Raw genomic sequence first — 20,456 nt, forward strand, 5'->3', positions numbered from 1 at the left:
AACTCTAATAACCTCAAGACAGCAGGACTCATTCTTAGTAGAGCAAAGGGAACTGGCATGCTACTGTATATGTGCTTTGTTGATTTTAAGGCAGTGTTCCACTGCGTCTCACATGGCTAAAGCTTCAGCAGTGGGGAATCCTGCACAACTATTAAGGGCTATTGGGCAGCTTTACATGGACACTTGGGTAAAGATCAAGGTCGGGAATGGCACCCATCTGTCAAGAGAAGTGAGGACATCAATTGGCCTAAAACACGGGTGCATGCTTGTGCCCCTTCTGTTTAATCTATATAATTTGGGCCTCTCTTGGCTTTAGATGGGTTGGTCTCACATGTCTCGAGCCTTGGCGGCCTCCCGCTGTGGAACATCTTGTATGTGAATTACCTGCTAGTGCTTAGCAGCACCACAATAGGCTTGCAGAGATCAATCAATCGGCAGCACCATCAGAGGATAATGGGCTGGAGATTAACCTTACGAAAATGAAAGCGATCTCATTAAATTGCTGTATCTTTAACCAACGCAAATGGTACCTCACTTGAGCCACTATTAATGAGACATCTGCTTAGGTCTATCTAGGCATCAAGATAGACTCAAGGGCATTGTTTGCACCACAAAGGAAGGCAATTAAAGGAAAAGCTTCAACCCTAAATTTTGCATTGTTACCATTTGCAAAAACTATTTGGGAGAACAATCCTAAATGTTAGACCTGTTAGCCTTAGGATGGTCTTCCCCCAAACATTTTGCCTTCTTGCCTCACATTTTTGCTGATTATTTTTTGATGGTCTTAGTACTCTGAGCACTCTACCACTGCTGACCAGTGCTAAAGTGCATGTGCTTCTCCCCTAAACATGGTAACACTGGTGCATACCCAATTGGCATACTTAATTTACTTGTAAGCCCCTTGTAAAGTGGTATACCATATACCCAAGGCACGCACCTTAAATGCTACAAGTGGGCCTGCAGCACTGTTTGTGCAACCATTTAAGTAGCCCTTTAAACATGCCTCAGGACTGCCACTGCAGAGCAGGTCTGTGTGGTTTTAATATTACCTGGACTTGGCATATAAATCTCCTTGCCAAGCCTTATACTCCCTTTTTATTACACACAACTCACCCCTTGGAAGGCCCTCAGCACCCCAAGTTCAGGGTGCTGTGTAAGTAATAGGTAGGACAGGTACTTGCAAGTTTAACATGTCCTGGTAATGAAAAACATCTACATTTGTTTTTCACAACCGTGAAGCCTAATCCTCTCATAGGTTACCATGGGGAATTCCTTAATACACTTTTGAGCTGTAATTCCTGATTAGAAAGGAGTAGCTGTGTCATGTTTCTTATCTTTGGAATGGTAATGATAAATCCTTTTTACTGGCAAAGTTAAGTTGGATTTAAGAAATACCACTTTGAGAAAGAGGACATTTCTCTGCTCTTGCAGTTCTGAGTGCCTGTAGCTTGTCTCCAATACACCTGGGGTGAGTGACAGCTACACTTTGTACATTCCCTCTAGGCAGCCACAAAAAAGGAACGTTAGGTGTGTCTGAGTGCTCATCTGCATTCTGATGGCTCTTGCTGGGCAAGAAGGGCGAGAGGGGATAACACTGACCCCTTAATAGGCAGTACCTGTCCCCACATTAGCCCCTTCTGATAGTCTACAGCCTGGGCTGAATGAGAAGGAATACTTGTGCACTTCAAAGATCTTTAATTGAAGTCAACCCCACTTCAAAGGCACATTTTGGTATACATACTGGGTTTCTGAACCCACCAAATCAGAGATTTCTGGACCTACAACTTGTTTCTATCAGAAGATCTACTGTGCTGCATCAAGGACTGTCACTCTGCTGGACTACTGACCTGGAAGGACTGCTTTTCCGCTGCGCAGCCTTGCTGCTCCCCAAGTGATCTCCGAGGGTGTCTTGGCTTGCTTCCTGTTGTCAGAGACTCAGGGATATCAATTCTCTACCCCTGCTCCCATGCCTGGTTTACTGGGAGTGGACCCAGATACTTGAGCCAGCGAAATTGATGCATCTTCTGCCTGCTTGAAGAGACGACCAACGCATCAACCTTGTTGCGGCAGCAGAACTGGCGCATTGCATTCTAAATCAGTGATTCACCATCACTTTGTCACCGCAGCAGAACCACTCCATTGCTGCCACCGCTGAAGGAACATTGGTGCATCCTTTCACTGTGTGTAGAAACCCGATTGTAACTTATGAGCTGCAAGTAATCAAAGGATCTCTGTGATAAAAGCAGTAACCCACTGAGCTAGCCACATAAAATATAGTTCTCTGATCTGCATGGTACACGGTCATTGCAGAAGGCATATCAACCCCCTGCGCTACTCTATGATGAGTCAGAGCTGCCCCATGATAAAACTCAATATTCCACCAGCAGGAACATTAATCACCAGAGTTATCTTGCATTTTTTTCCTTGCCTGAAAACTGTCCAAGAAACAAGGAACTCTGTAGTGGGTGCACAACAATCCCCCTCCAAAGCTCCTCCCCCCCCAGAGCATTACCTGGTGCGGCTGCACCGACTGTACCATCTAAAGCCAGCTTGTGCTTTTCTTTTACTAACTTGATGTCCTTTTTAAATGCAACTATAATGAATAGGTGTGCGATGGCTATATCTTTTCTTTAATGCTGAGCATCATTAAATATTTATTCATATATTTATTAGGACTTATTAATACTCATCAACCATCTCCTTTCAGCTGCTTAAGAACCAACATTGAAAACCAATGTCTGTAGTTTGCAAAGACGGTGAGTAGAGTCCAAAGCAATCAGGAGAGAAAGGCCACAGTCCAACAATCATCAATAAAACCCACTTTAATGGGGGTTAATTGTAGCCAAGTCTGCACAATTTGATTTTAAGACTACTAGTAAAATAGCTATGCTTAGCTGTCCACAGTCCTTACCCTGGACTTGGAGCCAGGTTTACAATGTGTTGGTATGGGCACTTCTGCTGTGCCAAGCAGTGCTATGTGGCGCAAAGTGGCACAAATAGTGGCATTGTTCAACTTTCCCACACAAAATGTATCTAGAGCTGCAAAATGCTACCCATTGTTGCATAGCGCATCACAAAACTGCTGTTAATAAATTCAGAAAGAACATACTGGGTTGGAACTAGTGTAAATACCCTAGAATTCCACACACAGCCAGATCTACTGAAAGTAGCATGGCTGGCTTTGTGTAAAATCCTAGCAACAATAGGCAAGGGGAAAATCACAAGATATCCCCCTGCGTAACATGTTTTCTATGAAATTACACATTTACATGACTTACTCTTGGGCAGGTTTCAGCGCATAGAAATTTGTACAGGATTGAGTACTTTAAGCACAGACATCATTCAAGATGTGGCTGACTCACCTTTGCCATGGCTGCAAGGCTTAGTATCTTCTAAAATTGCAATTGTTTTACATGACCATGGCCAATTACATCATTGGCATGTCACCCTTTATAAGTATAATCTATGCTCTAGCATCCTGCCCCTGGATGTTTCATCCATTTTAAAGTTTGTGATTAGCTGAGTAATCTGCAATTAAAGGGCTCTATTAGGTATGTAGCAGGATGCTGGTTCCTAAGGGTATGCATGGAATTTGCCAAAATAGGCATTATTAATCTGGCAGATGAATTGTTTGCTGTAATCCAATTGGAGTCAAGGGAGAACTTTCAACCAGGTTTTATATCACCTCAACTCAGGCTCACGAACATTCCGTACACCGCAGCTGCCGTATGATTTTCTTAGACAGTCCAATGTATTTGAGTTTGAAATAACCTAGTTTTGCCATCAGCTTCACCAGCATGTAAATAAGTGCTCCCCATTCAATATACTGAGTGAGCTAAGGAGGTATGCCGTTGTGTGTGTTCTTGAAATTCCGTACTCAAGGGGTTATTTATTTAGAAGTTGGTAGATGTGGAAAATCCACAGCAAATCATCGGATGCCCTTCTCCACCAAACGACTAGTTCACCAAACTCATTAGTAGGTGTGGAGACTACTATTATCAGAAACTCTTTAATTAAAGTACCTGGTGAACCAAACAGCAAGTCAATTTTTTTCATTCAGAGTTCAGAATTCAAAATTTAGGACAACTGAGTTGTTTCAGGCAGGCGATCTGTGGTTTCACCTAGTCTCCCCAATATTATTGTCAGTAAAAGAGGTAAATGCAGTGAAGGTGGGGTCTGGGTGATGGATGGGTATGCCAAGTTGTAAAAGGAACAAAAATTTAAAGTAGAATATAAATTAATTAGTTAAGCTTACAAGTTAGGCAATATTAAGTTGTAAAATATGAAAGCAGTGGACTGGAGATTTAAAGGTAGGCAAAGATTATGAACAGATGCTCGAATGCTGGGATAAGAGAAAACACATACATCGGTAAAAAGGTACCACGGTGAGGGAAGGGAAAACTGGCAATTTTTATGGCGCACCATGGGCCTCTTTTCTTACCAGCATATACTAATTCATCTGGGTACCATGGGGCTGATTTGTACAGCTTCACTGGGACACATGTTTTTGGCAATGCAAGTTTGACATGACCCACCACCTGCGAACAGCAGCAAGATTGACTGGCTGCAATCCAGACCAAAGACTGCAGTCCATTTGGCAATGCCTGTAAGGTTGCAGCATCACTTGGGCAACCACATGTGTGTCCATAATGCAGAAATATGAGCAGCAATTTATGCATGATGGGAGAGAACTTTTTAGCGGCCCATTGACGGACTTATACATAAATACAAACAGCCACTGTACTCATTGGTGAAAGACCAAACTGCCCAAACAGATCACTTATTCATCACAGTAGAGGATAAAGAGACAAATAAATGAATGAACAATAGAGGATCACACTAATAAAAGAAGAGGAATGTGAGAGTAATAACGTGAATAGACAGAGGGAAAACGATTTGAGGAGAATGGGAGCTAAGAATAATTCCAAGCACATGAGATGGAAAGGTAGCCCAAGAGGACTGGTGAAAAAGGAAAAATGATGTAAGGGTAGAGAGAAGAGAAGGTGGTCTAGAACAGACAGATGGAAGAGAGGAAGATGGTCCAAGACTAGAGTGAGGAAAAGGGGAAGGGGATCCAAGAACAGAGAGAGGGAAAATGTTAAGGTGATCTAAGAATAGAGAAGGAAGACAGAAGGTGACCCGGAAATATGTAAAGGAATCAGGGAAATCCTAGAATAGGTGGGAAATGGAACAGGATCCACAATAAAGACAAAAGCAGAGACAACATCAATAACAAGCTAAGTGAGAAGGGATCCAAGAAGCAAACAATATAGGAAATCAGATCCAAGAAACAGAGACAAAAAAGATAAAACAGAAGGCAATATAAAAAACAAGAGAGAGATGAAAATCCAAGAAACAACAACAATAAAGTTTCAAGCAATAGAAAAGAGAAGCAAATCCAAAAAGCAGATAAGAAAAAAATCTGACCAAAGTAGAACAAATTGGAGGGAGAGGGAGAGGGAGAGATAGAGAGAGAGAGAGAGAGAGAGAGAGAGAGAAAAGACGGGCTAAGAAACAGTTAGGATAGATAAGATGTCCAAAACGAAAATCTATGTGGCTGTTATCTAAAAACAGACAAGATAAAAAAGGAGAGCAAATAAACATAGATGACAGGTGGTCCAGGAAACAGACACGGGAGAAAGAGATCTAAAAACAAATAGGATTGGAGGAGATTCAAGACAAACTATATAAGAGAGGAAATCCAAGAAAAAGACAAGAGAAAAAGTGATCCAATATCAAAGGCTAAAGAAAACGAGATTGAAGAAGAAAGACAAGAAAGAACAATATCCAAGGAAAATGACAAGAAAAGAGGGAACTATATCCAAGATAAACACTGTAGGACTGCAGTTTAAAGAAACACCCTCAAAAAAGAGAAAGAAAAAGACAGGCAAGCAAGACATCCAAGAATCAGACATAAGAGAAGGAGAGCCAAAAAGAGGAAGGGAGTAGGAGAACAAAGAAACAGGCAGATAAGGAAATAGTTTAAGAAAAAAACGTGAGAGGAGAGCTAAGGAAAAGACACAATAAGAGAGTGTGATCAAAGAAACAGATGCAAGAGGTTAAAGAACGATACAAACTAATAAAGAAGAGACAGGAAAAATACACAAGAAAGGAGATAAGGCAGAATGGACAACACAGAAGAGCAGTCATGCTAATAAACAGACAAGGAAGAAATTATCCAAGAAATAGACAAGCGAAGAAAAGAGATTGAGGAAACAGATAAAGAGGACCAAAATTAAGTAGGATCTATATACAATGAACACTACCAAGCACTCTGTATCGGAAGATCTTCAAATCCCAAGAAGGCAAAAAATAGTGGAACAAAATCAGAGGAAAAACAGGCAGCAATCTACAGCATGGAGAGGAGAAAGAGTTAGAACACTAGAGAGTAGAAACAAATACAAGACTAAAGAAAGGTAGATGATAGATCGGAGCACAAAGAGAAAAAATAGACAGCGTGGTCCAACTACAAAGACAGTAAAGAGGGATATAAGCAAACAACAGAGGGACAAGATAGGTAAGTGGATTCATGAATAAAGAGACAGGAGAATGAGATTCAATGAGCCAGGGGAAAAGGGGTAACGGATATAACAAGTATAGAGAAATGAGAGTTTAAGATAGATTCTTGGGCACAGGAAGGGACAAATAAAGTGATCCTAAGGAGAGAGACAGTAGTGTTAAAGTGGACAAAGAACACACTATAAACACAAAGAAAAAATCACAAGAGGTGATCACAAGAAAGCATTAGAAAAATGAAAGAATGTAAGGAAGAAAGAGCAAAAGATATATAGAAAGAAGGAAAGGGGCAGAGAAAGAGATGCAACCATAGAAACAAAGGGAGAAAGTGAGGGCAAAGGTAAGAAAGTAAAAGAAAGGAAGGACATAAGTAAAGGAGAGCAAACAACAATGAATCTGAAGTTAGATTTAAAGCATCAGACTGGACAAGAGAGCATCATAAGGTAGAAAAAGTAAGGTAAATAATAACTGTGAAAGAGAAACATAAATGAGAAGCAACAAAACAAGTATAAGCAAAAGCAGGCAAGTACACAAGAGCGAGACACAATGGTAAAGAGAGGGTTTGAAGGGAGCGGAGAGACAGAAAGGCTGACACACTTTCAAGTGAAGCGGAGGAAAAGCGATCTAGAGAGAGAGCAAGAGAGAGAACACAAAAGACAGCGAGCAAGCAGAGTGGTTCGGGCAGTGCCAGGCTTTCCACAGTTGCCACTGAGCACAAGAAGCAGAGATACAGTATACCAGTACCTGATCGCCTTAGGAGGTCTCTGCCCACCAGCACCAAAGCAGGGCCACTATAACAACCAGTCCTACGAGGGGAACGGAGAGAACAGGGGGGTCAGAAACAGAGGGGTCCTAAGAAAGAAGGAACAAGGCAGGAAGGGGAGGAGCCAAGCAAGGGAAGTAGAGCATGAAAAGGCAATGGAGAAGAATGTACAAAGGAAAACGTAAGGCAGATAAAATCCAGCAAAAAAGGCGATAAATATGAGAGTGAGGTGTACAGAAGTAAGTGACACATGAGAATGGAGAAAAATTGAAATTATATCGTAGTGGGGAGATATAAACGACATAAGATGGGGAAAGAGAAAGAATGGTGGAGATATGAGGTTGAGGATGCAAAGAGAGTGGGCAAGAGAAAACGGGGAGCCAGGAATTTGTTGAAAGGCAGACAGGAGGAGAGAGTTATGAGTAGAGTCATCGAGATAGATAAGATACGTGGAGGGCAAATAAAAAGATGGTAAGGATGGAAAAAGAAGACAATGTGAAGGTTGCGAATGGGCGGTCAGGGAGAGAAGCATTAGGAGTTTCAGGTGAGAAGGAGAGGAGACATGTCAGTTAGATGAAAACAGGTGAAGATGGAAGATAAGAGGGAAACAGGTGAAGATGGAAGATAAAAAGAAATATAAGACAGGAAATGTTATGAAAAAACAGGGAGAGTGGAATTGAAAGAAGTTGTAAGAAGTGAGAGGAGAAGGTGGGAAAGGAAAGAGATGTAGAAAGAGTACAAAGGATATGTAACAATGAGAACAAAAGCAATTGGGAGTTAGAAAGAAATGGAGTGGGAGGCAAGGTAGAAAAAAACCAGAAAATAAATGATTGAAATATCAAGTGGGAGAGGGAGTAAAAGAGTAAAGATGCAGTAATGAGAAGATAAGAAAGGCATACAAGGTAGAGGGGGGAGTAGTGGCGGAAGGTGGGAGCAAAGGTGATACGGTACATGCAGGCAGAAAATTATGTATATATTAAAAAAAGAGAGGGCAATGGCAGAGAAAGGCATAAAAGGAGAAGGGGACAGCAGAGTAACCACAAGAAGAAGAGAATAAGATGTAGGAAATCAAATGAAGAAAACATAGTAGACAAAAGAAAGAGAAAATGGAAGACACAATTAGGAATGCAGAAAGAGACAGAGATGGAGAGACACAGAACCAGGAAAGAGAAACAAGAGAAAAAGAGAAACAAGGAGAGAAATGTGAAGCATGAAAGACAATCAGGAAGGGGCATAGAGAGAGGAGCAATATAGATAGTATTAAAACAGCAAGATAATGTTGGGGTAAGGGAAGATTGGGGGAATGAGGAACATGAATACAAAGGTGAGAGGTGAAAACCAAGAGAAAGAATGAAAATGGACATGTAAAAAATAAAGGATGGAGTTGAAGAAGATTTCATGCCAGCACCAGGAAGGGATGGAGAGAGGTGATTGGCCACACAGAGAAAAGCATGAGATAAAGTTGGACATGTGTTTCATGAGTGCACATCAAGTGGATAGGTATGTGCAACAGGGACGGTAGAAACAAATTAAGAGACATGAGGAGAAGCAAAAAAGGGAAATGAAAAGGGGAGAAAAAAGAGAAATTGTGGTTAAATACGACAGAAGACAAGGCTTGCTTCATTGACATTGCTCCGTTAATCCCTCCACTTTGCATTAACCAAGATCAGAATTTATGTCTATGTTTTGTTTGCTTTATTTTCACAAACATTCCTGTGGTGAAGGGGTTAAGAGTAAAGCAAGTCCAGCAGAAGGAATGCAGACAATGAAAGAAATGTAGGATGCATGAAGTCAAAGTTTCCCTCACCAGCCCCAATCGGACCGCCCCATTCAGAAAATTCCTACGTCCCAATTACATACATTGTGTCAGTGGCTCATTGGTCTACTTCACCAACTACTATGAACTTGGTGGAGCCCATAGAACATAAGCCAGTGACAATGGGCCTTTGCTTGAAGCCAGAAAGTTGTGAGTTCCTGCCCAACAGAACAACTTTGCTCACTGTGAATTGTATTCGAACTGTGGGGTGTCAAAATACTGCATAACTAAACTAAAACAATATTGACTGCACAGTACTATCACTATACTATCAAGGTAGGTGGTAATAGTAAATCTCTATTTGCATCTAAATTTTACTGTGACAATATAGTGACAGCCTGTACTGTTAATGTATGACCAGGTTCACGTTAACAACCCTCATATTGTGAAATATAAACATGAGTTCTGTACAGTGTCCTTAAATTGTATCCTTTTCCTCTACTTTTGCCCCTTTTAATAATTGGATTGGCTGTGTTCCTCTTGTTAAATTGGTACCTTGATTCAAAATGTGATCTAGAAATGATCATATCATATGTGTTAAAACCATTGTTAAGAAAAAAGATCAGACAGGGATTTCCAGCATGTATCATTGGACTTCTGTGTCTTAGCTGGTACTCTCCCCCTACCTCTTCTTCAAATACAGCTGTATGTCGAGTCTTTTTAAATTCTGATGAGGGGGAACACACCCTTCATCACTCATCTGTTGCTGCCCTAGAGGCACCTCATACTATGACCTTATAGAACAATTTCCGTATAGACAAGTCTCAACAGTGGAGTCTTCTAAGAATTCACAGTATTTATTATATAGTAATATACAAATACATTTTCAGATCACCTGTGAACACAACTTTGCCCAGAATATCATACGTGGTTAAAACACACCATAAACACAATAGCCATCAACCAATGTAGGTCTTGATCAAAGTTCTCTCTCATTATTTTTGATGTGTGTGGCATAAGCAAGGTAGTGTGCAAACGTTTATTGACTGAGCGCAGAATGTAGAGTAAGTTTTGATGAGCTGGTTCAAGGGTGATTATGTTGAGCGAGGAATGGAGTAGGTATTGGGCAAAGAAAGCTAAAGAAGGCCAGTAAAGATGCATTTAAAAAACAGCAAAAAGGCAAGAACATCCTCTGGTTTTTCAGGGCTCTTCAGTTGTGCAATTTGGACCCTCGATTTGAGCAAAATGACCTCCACTGAAAGTCAGAGTTTTATGGCACCGTGTCAAGCTCAATTATGTGTAATATAATATAATATGATACTATATATCTATATATATCAGTCACCAGTAGGTAGTTATAGTTACGACCTAGTTTCCATAGGAAAAGCGCTTTTTGACTTGGCTCTATCTTTGACGCCGTTTGAAAAATCTTCACAGAATTTTCCATAAAAAATGCCTTCTTGGGTCTTGTTATGCATGCAAAGTTTTGGGGTGATCTGTCAAGTGAGGGCTGAGAAAAGAAAAGGGGGTAAAAAAGTGTGTTTCCCATGTTAATTCTCATAGAGATTTTAGACACAACTGTAGACTGAACTGGTGAATGGAATTACATTAAATTTAGCAGGAAGGTAGCTCTTGGTCCAGAAACCAAGCTTTTTGTTATTTGGTATAAATCAATTCTGTAAGTTTAAAGATATTAAAGGAAATCTAAATTTGCATATTAGGGGCAGAGCCTAAGCACAGATCTTATGGTGAGATCTGATTGGCTGTCGGCACTTAAACCACACAGTAATGACAACCCTCTTGGGACCAATACCTGATAGCACCCCAGTGAAATGTATTGTAGTGAATGGCAGGTTTTGAGGGTCAAAAAAAGGAGAACGTATAAAGGGTGATAACAGATTTTAGTTAAAATATAAATCATTTGTTGCTAAGGTGATTTTACCCTGTGAAAAAAAGCCTTCTGCTGGGATTTCATGAATCATATTTGAGAGAAAACTATTTTCTCATGCTTTTCCCATAGAGGTTATGGAAGGTGCTCCAGAAACTAAAATGAGAGCATATTTTCTGTAAGTTCACACTATCTTTTTCAGCCACATGAGAATGAAGTCAGATATTCTCAGTAAAACATGTACTTTCAATAAGAGCAGCCTGTCAGTTGATTCCCCTGTGTTCTACTGCAGCCTTCCAGAGTATTCTAAAGAACAACTAGAGCGCTAACAGTCTTATGACAAAAGTGTGACACACCTAACGCCATCTTGATTGAATCAAACTGGTAAAACACAAAACATTTATTTTAGAAAGGAACAAAATGAGGAGGTTCATTTTGCCATAGTAATTATGGTTAGTGCTGTAGAAAGAAAAATTCGCACATATTTTAAGTGAGTTCTCAAATATCTTTCTCTTCTGTTTCATTAAAACATTCTGACATGCAAATTGAAACATGCACTTTCAATTCTATGTCAGGACCCGATTATGCATTTTCTTCTTCACTTTAATGTCACAGCATTTTAAAGAATAAACAATGTAAAACACCGTAAGAAAAAAACATTAACACTACATATCCCAAGAGCCCCCAACAAGGGAATACTCCATGGCAACCATTGTCTAATAACAGTACAGTCTGTAGGATAGATCCATGTGACATCCCTTCCTCTTCCTTCTTCTTCCTTCGTCAGTTAAATCAGAGCCTTTTCCCTTTACGCTTAACTGTTGCATGTCATTCTATGAATTGTGTATAGACTTGACTTTATATTGATCTCCGACTGTTGATTTTGCTGTTTCAACAAAAAACTAAGTGGATTTGTCCACACAGCAGGCTCTGGCCCGAGCACACTTGGTACCATGCAGGTCTGCCAGAGGGCGCTCTTTTGCGCCACAGGAAGATTCGTTGGGTGAGACGAGAACTGTCATGGCAGCTCAGTGAGCAATTGGACAGTTATGCGCTTGTGCACGGCAAGCACTGAGAAGGATTCCCCTTGAGGATTCCCTCAGTGCGTGCCTGCCAACCCCCGCTGACACCGCTTATCGCTGTCAGATGCCCAAGATGAAAAAGGAAATACGGAAAGTCATTAGAAGGGCCAGAATCTCCCTGAGACAACTCACCAGAATAGTGGGACTCCTGTCGTCATGTATTCAGGCCATATGCCGGGGACCTCTCTATTACAGAGCCCTGCAGATACTGAAAGCAGATCACCTCAGGAAGGGTTTAGCTTACTCAGAGCTACTGGTCCTGTTGACAGAGACCGGATCAGTGTTTCAATGGTGGCTGGACAACATGGAGGCCTGGAACTGCTGAGCGATATTCGGTACAACCCCGGACCTGATCACAGAATCGAACACAAGCCGCCTCGGCTAAGGATCAAGATGTGGAGAGATCTGCATTGGAGCAACTGAAGCTCCACATCAACTGCCTGGAACTTCTGGCGGGGTCCTTCATGATCAAATCACTCACCATGGACAAGATATCCTGTTGAATGCTGCTGAAGATGGACAACATTTCAGCTGTCTGATATGTCAACCATTTGGGGGGGGTGGTGACTCGGTGGAAGGTCCTGTCAAAATCTTGCAAAGGACTTCTGGCACTACTGCTTCGAGAGACAGATTTCAGTGACAGTGGAGTACCTCCTAGGAATCAGCCATATGGTCGCAGACTAGAACTCCAGGAACTTTGTGGACAGCAGTGACTGGCAACTTCCTAGCCCTCATGGTCAGTTGTGGCCCATGCAATCTGGACCTCTTTGCTTGCAGACTGAACCAGCAACTGGCAAGGTTTGTGAGTTGGCGACTGGAAGCCAAAGCGGTGGATGTGTTCCTACAGGACTGGTTTAAGAACAGTCCATAAGCCTTCCCACTGTTAATGATGATTGCCAGAGTGGTGGCCCAAGTTCGGAGACAGAAAGCGTCATTGATTCTGATAACCCTGATCTGGAGGTCACAAGCAGGTTTCCCCAGTTGATGGAACTCTCTTTGGACCTCTCAATTGCTCTGCCCTCGTTCCCATCTATACTCAAGGACCCCCCTAAGAAAATCCCATCCGTTAGTTCTACAGGAGCATCTAAATCTCAAGACATGTAGGATTTTTGGTGATGATGGAAAGATGACACCTTTCACAGGAGGCTTCAAAATACATCCAGCAGGCATGGGCCAAGGGCACATCCAAGATATATCGTTCAGCCTGGAGACAATGGCATTGTTTGTGCATGGAGAGACAATTGGATCCCATGGGGACAGAAATTACACAGGTAATGTTTGGCAGAAATGGCCCAATCAGGTTTAGCGTACAGCACAGTAAATTCCATTAGATCCACCATCTCAGCAGGACACAATGCCATTGACAGTGCTCCGTTTGAGGACCATCCATGGGTCAGCAGACTTATAAAAGGTATTAGACTCAGTAGACCACCGGAGCCTCTGTATTAAGAGTTATGGGATGTTAACTTAGTTATACCACTCTTGATGAGTTGGCAGGATGACCAGTACTCGTCGTGGAAGGAATTGTCTGCAAAGCTAGCTATACTTCTTTGCCTCATCTCTTGCAAGAGGGCTTCAGATGTGCGTGCATTAGATACATCCGCCAGGGTCTTCACCCCGGAAGGGGTAACATTTACAGTCTCCAGGATAACAAAAGCCAACACCAGGTCAGTATCCTATCTTGCTTTTCCAGAGGCTCCTAAGTTGTGTGTGGTGCATTGCATTAAGACATATGAAGAGTTGACCGGTGAGTATAGGCCTGCAGGTGAGAGACAATTGCTGATAGTGATCAAAAAGCCCTTTAAAGCAGTTTCTTCACTATCCATCGCAATGTGGGTTCGGTGGGTGATGACAGTGGTAGAAATTGATGTCAAGAGGTTTGGAACTCACTCGACTGGGTGAGCTTTGTCCTCTAAGGCCATACTGGTAGGTGGTAGACTGGAGGACATAATGGATGCGGCAGATTGGTCATCAGAATCAACCTTCAAGAAATTATATTTCAAACCTATTTATGATGCCACAACCTTGGTAGTAAATAAGCTTTGAACATGCATAATCCTCGCCGCCGGGTCCTGACATACAATGAAAATTGTCCTAGCTTACGAGAAGGAAAGTTTCAATTCTATTAAGGACACAGAGGCAAGCATTATCCCTCTCAGGGTGTTGTGGAACACACCTTTCCCACCCTAAGATCTACGTCACAGTAAGTATAGAGTTTCATTCACGTTAATTCGCTAAAAGATTTGCAATGTTTCATAACAGTGAAACGAAGATGAAAATGCAATGTTTGCAAAATGATGCATGATAATGTTTATTAATGGTCATTGTTTATATTTTTGGTTGAATGATGATTGAATTTTATGACTAAACAAATATACTGCTTTGTATTACGTGAGAAAGATAATTCAGGTTAGAGACATAGGTATTGAGATGTTGTCTTGTATGTTTCAGACACCAGTCGATAGTGTTTTTTCACGAGATGCAGTGGTTAACTTCCTACAGTGAAAAAGAAGGAAGCAAAAGGGATGTCACACGGATCTATAGTACGGACTGTACTGTTATTGGACAATGGTTGCCATGGAGTATTCCCTTGTTGGGGCTCTTGGAATATGTTTTTTTTTCTTACGGTGTTTTACATTGTTTATCCTTTGAAACACTGTGACATTAAAGTGAATAAGAAAATGCATAATCCTCATCTCCGTGCCCTTAATAGAATTTAAACTTTCCTTCTTGTTAGTTAGGAAGTGTTTCAACCAGCAGCAGACTGCCAGTTACCTACCTGGTAATAAGCAGCTTATAGGGTTCTAAAGAGCAACTAGAGTGCTGACATTCTAAATGTATGCCACAAATGTGGCACATCTGAATGCCATCTTAATGGAATCAAAGTGGAACACTAAAAGCATTTTCTACAAGGAATACTGTAGTAAATAAGGAATTTAGGGAGCCAGTCCCTGCGTCAAACTCCCCCACCATGCATTGTGACGGGCATCTTACTTAACATTAAAATAAAACTAGAAATTCACTGAAAATATCAAAGGCTACAGGGACTTTATAGTTGGGAAATAGAATCAAAAACAACTTAGAAATTCACACACAATACCATAGAAATTCATCTGTTATCGTTAGAGCTATTTCATGTAACTATAACTTGTGCCCTAGGGTAACTATAACTCATGCTATCACCATGCACTGCTAATTACCCGAGATATTACATCACTCATGACATCTTCTTTGACATCATTGATAATACCACTGTAACATTTGCAGTAAAATTATTAATTAGAAAACTGTGCAATGTGAGGGCGCAGGTTATAGTTACCTTAGGACACGAGTTATAGTTACTTGAAATAACGCCAAGTATAACAGCAGAATTTCTATGGTTTTGTGTGTGTAAATTCTGAACCTAACTATAACGTCCCTGTAACCTTTGTTTTTCAGTGAATATATATATATGAAATGTTCAGTAACAACGTAACACTTTAAACTCTAATAAATACAGAAATTCACCAGTTATAGTTACAGTTATTGCAAGTTGCTATAACTTAAAGTAACTATAACTCATGCCCCCACCATGCAGTTTTCACCTCAATAATTTCAGTGCAAATGTTGCAGTGTTATTATCAAAGATGTCATAGAAGATGTCATGAGTGATGTAGTATGAGAGATAATTAGCAGTGCATAGTTATAGTTACCTTAGGTCATGACCCCGCTCCCCGAGTCAAATTAGGCCCTGGAGATCCCATCTCCCAGGGTCTTGTGTTTTTTTTTTTTTAAACGGAAGTGGGGCCATGGGACCCCCCCTCACTGAGCCTCATTAGGCCCAACGGACCCCATTCTTTGGACTGTTTTCTTTTTAAAGGGGGGCGGACACAATATTTATATATGTCATAAGGGGTTGGGGGCGCACGGCCATCCTCCACATGCTTACTTTAGCCCTGGGGACCCCTTCCTCGAAGGGTATTCTTCCCCGTGGACAACATCCTTCAGTGCCTGCATCAATTAAAGGCGAGTGCCCTTGTGCCCACACTCAGAGCACCCACTATGCAGATATTGGGGGTCAGGGCGCATGGGGGGCGCTACCTACGTGTTGGTGATTCTGAATTGTTCCCCTCCTTGGCAAGAGGGAGCAACATTTTACACTGCTCCCTCTGGATGGGAGCAATATCTTGATCTATTTCCCTGCCCGCATCAGTGTAGAACAGGAAACAAATCAAAAGTTTGCACCCAGCAGGCAAGAGCATTTTTAAAGCTCCTGGCCGATGGGAGCAGACTTTGTGTTTGCGCTCGTTTGCAGGTGTTTCAAAAATGTGCCTGCCAGGTGGGAGCAAACACAAGTTTCCCTGCCCATGCCAGTGTCCGGGGTTGGGCTCTCCAGAACACAGGAAGTGAGTTGGCTCCAGGAGATAGGGTCCCTGGTGCGCCCCCTTCATTTTTAAATTAATTAGCGGACCTTGGGATTGTGGTCCCCAGTGCCTTTTAGAGACTCGGGGAGAGGGGTCCTGCTGCCTCCCCTTAAAAAATAGAGAGGGCCCTAGGGGATGGATACAGCTCAGGCAGGGGAGCTGGGCACCCTCTCCCCTAATTGATTAAATTAGGCCCTAGGGAATGGGGTCCCTTGAGCCAAAAGCAGCTCAAGTAGGGGAGCCTTGTGCCCCCCTTCCCTTTAAAATAATTTGGACACTGGGGTATGGCGTATCTGGGGCAGAAAATGGGCTGAGGAGAGGGGCTGAGCACTCCCCTTACAAAATATCCGGTGCCCTGGGATGGGGCCAAAAATGGCCTGTGTTGGGGAGCCATGCACCTCCTCCCCAAAAAACCTAATATCCATCATCCCGCTGGACACTGCTTCACTTCAGGGGTTTTAAAAAAGAAGCGTTGGAGTCTGCGCTTCATTTTAAAAAGAAATCTGTGGATCCGCAGGTCGTCCTCAAATTCACATCAACTTTTTTTTAAACAATACGTTTTTGGCCCTAGGCAGGGACCCTCATGGACCCCACCACTAGGCAAAGGGGGTCAGGGTATCCCTATTGTGCGCCCTTACGTCTTTTTTTAGGACTAGGACTTGAGTCCTAAGATGGCTGCCACCACTTCTTGGTTGAGGTGGTGGCTACCAATCAGATCTCAGTTTGAGATCAGGGTGCTCCATGCATTCGCCACTGTAGGATATATACAATTGTTTTAACCTTAATTTCTCCAAAACTACTGAACGGATTTACACCGACACACAAATAAACTCTCTTTCTGGTCCATGACCTAATCATGCTGCCACATTTGGTTTAAATCCATTCAGTGGTTTGGGCTGTAGCAGTGTCTAAATTTCATATGGAAAGATAAATGGGGAAAGCGTGTTTTGGCCCCCCGCCCCCCTTTACTCGGCCCGCTTGACAGATCACCCCCAAAACTTTCCATGCGCACACTAGTCAAACAGTAGCACTATTTTGGAATGTTTTGTGGAGATGTCATACATGCCAAAGTTATTTGCAACACAAAAAAATGCATTTCCTATGGAAACACGATCCTAACTATAAATATATAATAATAATATATATATATACACATATATATAGGTGTATGTATATAAACTATCCAACTAACCATATTTTTTCAATATTTAACACACTGACAAAAATAGTAATAAACAGGAGCGAGAAAAAGGGGCATGAAGGTTTTCACATATTGCTTTTAAACTTTGCTTTTGTACAAGTCTCATTCGGGGGAGGCGGATATTGGGCTTAACATCCTCTCTTCGCCACCCTTCAAGGAAAATAAAGTGGACACACTGTACTTGGTCATGTTTTGCATCCAACTCATTCTCTGTACTGCTAATGGGTAATATTATGTGTTAATGGTCTTTGAACTAGGATCTTTTGCACAACATTTCCCTAACCATATTATTCTGGCCAAGCAAATTATGACAAGTATACTGAGGTGGCAAAGTAGGGGTTGAATCTAAATGAGTTCCAGACCAGAGTCACGCATGATTCGAACTTACCACAGCACTCCCACTGTGGCTGCTTGGGATTTGGGTAACTCATGCAGTGTACAACAAATGCTAATTTCCTGTCTCTTGTGTAGTCTAACATTGCAAAACTAAACACGACGCACTACAGAATGTCCTAAAGCTGTCACGCCAGGGGTTGCAGCATGACCCGTTGCACACTCCACAGCCTCTCTGGCATCCCGTGTTATACTGCAAAATGCCCTAAACACTTACCTGGAGAGTCCCGCAAGGGGTTGTGGAGGGCCATTCTTTGCCTTGTTTGTCTGGTGGGCTGCAGACATTCGTCTCCTTGGGGCCATATTCTTGCTCTCTGAAGTTTCTTCTTCCCTGAATTCCTGTGGAAGGGATTTTACTTAACCAATACATCATGTATTCCTGCAAGCATTTACCAGTCTATCATGGCGGCTTTGTTTCTTCCTCTGTATCACTTCCTGTTTTGGGGTATATAGGGAGCAGAACTGTCTTTCTCCTTGCATTGCAACGCTCCTCACTCCTGCTGGTATGTCCTCCTGCTGGTGTCTCCGCACTCCTCGCGCCTGCTGGTGTATCTTCACTCCTGATGGTGTCTCCTTGCTCCTGCTGGTGATTCTTGCTCCTGTTGTTTCCCTTCTGAACCTTTCTATTTCCTGGATTTTGGCATTTCACTAGCCTTATCTGCCCCTTCTGAGCCTTGCTGCAGTCTTGGTCTTCTACCATCAGTACAAGTCTTCATCAGCCTCCTGAGAGCCTCCAGTCGCCATCAGAGGTTTTTCCCCTTTGAGGTTTTTCCTCTTGAGGGCTTTTTCTGGAGGGCACTTGCTGTGATATTCCATTTTTGGCAGCATCATGGCTACCAGAAGGTGTCGTCGCTACCTTTGGTAGACAAGAACAGTCAAAACCTAGAATTGGATTTTCCCATTGCTCCAAGGCTGCAAATAGAAGTCCGTCCACTGAAAAACCTGACAAAACGACATCACTGAACGCAGCTTTGCTTCCTGTAGAAACGTTTTGGGGGCTCCTTAGAGAAAATTTCACACTTCAGTTTGCTGGTTCAAAAAAATCTTGTTTACACAGGCAGGACTCAGACTTTAAAAAAATATATGTGCTTCATATTACCCGCACATTGATCATATGGGAGACAGGAGCTGCCCTACAAAAGGTGTCATGCTGGAAGCAGTGCTCTAGAAACACATTTATTTTTAGAGTTGCTAACTGTTGTTAATGAGCTGCCTTTGTGAGCGCATAAATTAGACTGTCCTAAACCAGCAGGGCACATTCCCTAAATTCTTTCATGATACCATCGCCAGGAATGAAGGTGCTGGGTTAATTCCCAGTCACTCACTGCACGGTGTAGCCGTTTCTCTGCGCAGTCATGTTCTCAGTGCGCGGCATGAGTAGAGGGGGCGCCTCTTAGAGGGAACACAATCGAAAACGAGATGCCATGCGGGATCCACTCATAAGTCACCTTCTAATAGTTGTGAAACTCTGATTATCTTGGAAAATAACTGTCCTGTACTGCAGTTTAGGAAATACAAAACCATTTATAATGCTAATCTGAGTTCAACCGAAAGTGAGAAATCAACAGGTCAATGCTGCTCTAAACATGTAGGCCAAGCAGGCAAATTATGGCCATGTCTGTACAAATCAATCCTGAAACACAACCTAATCACCTAAGAACTGGTGTTCATTGTGGGCAGCAGCCTACAAAAGGCAGGATTGTAAGTGCCGAAAGCAACGTGACATCCTGGGCTGCTTACCTACCTAGGCCCATACTTGCTTTGTGCCCTAAACTAAAATAAACTGCACAATTCACATGCAAGATAGTAAAGAACTGTACTGAAGTCTCAAAGGCCTACAGGACAAGCATCTCTGTTAGTTTATTGTACTACATTTCGGTGCATAAAAGAAGCCATCACTGCATCCCTCGACAATCACGAGCAGTATACAATCACCTGCCAGAGGTTCAAACACGTGCAGTTAAAATGAGAGTCAATATTATGTACTTTCTAAGAACTATAGTAACTTACAGCTATGCCTACACGTGAAGACTTAGAGCTGGTTTGGTTTCATCTGCATTTTCTTTTCAATTAAAAACTGCTTTCCTTTAAATCAGGTGTCTTCACACTGGGGGGGGGGGGTGCCCCCCTCCCTCGGGGGGGGGCCTCAAGTGATCCCTAGGGGGCGCCAGGCTCTGGCTAAAAGAAGCATTATACAGATAACAGTGCTTTATTTTAAGCAGAAAATAATTTATTGCATTAGCTTAATTTATTGTTAAGGTAACAGAACTTAACTGCAATGTTTAAATAAGTCTAGACATATTTAAACATTGCAAACTTAATAGACTAATTGTGAGAACTTCTGAGGGGGGGCCATGATTTTTTTATCAAAGGGGGGAGGGAGGAGGGTGCCATTAAAAAGTTTGAAAACCACTGATCTAAATCAATATGCTTTGAATTACTACATCACATGGA

At 42.1% G+C, this 20,456-nt stretch overlaps 1 protein-coding gene across 5 annotated transcripts in view; it reads right to left on the reverse strand.

Annotated features, from left to right (window-relative positions):
- The window catches only part of CCDC136 (coiled-coil domain containing 136), a 185,306-nt gene that overhangs the window by 65,146 nt on the left and 99,704 nt on the right, over positions 1-20,456 (reverse strand). For 2 of the 5 annotated variants that reach the window (XM_069229404.1, XM_069229401.1), the window contains one exon: positions 7,261-7,368. The exons of 2 other annotated variants lie outside the window; for them this stretch is intronic. In XM_069229404.1, coding sequence (XP_069085505.1) covers positions 7,270-7,368 — 99 coding nt within the window. In that variant the 3' untranslated portion in view covers positions 7,261-7,269. The remainder of the gene's footprint in view (positions 1-7,260; positions 7,369-20,456) is intronic. One more of the 5 variants, XM_069229406.1, reaches the window with a different exon arrangement.

This window comes from Pleurodeles waltl, chromosome 4_1, assembly GCF_031143425.1.
Source record: "Pleurodeles waltl isolate 20211129_DDA chromosome 4_1, aPleWal1.hap1.20221129, whole genome shotgun sequence".
Lineage (NCBI taxonomy): Eukaryota > Metazoa > Chordata > Amphibia > Caudata > Salamandridae > Pleurodeles > Pleurodeles waltl.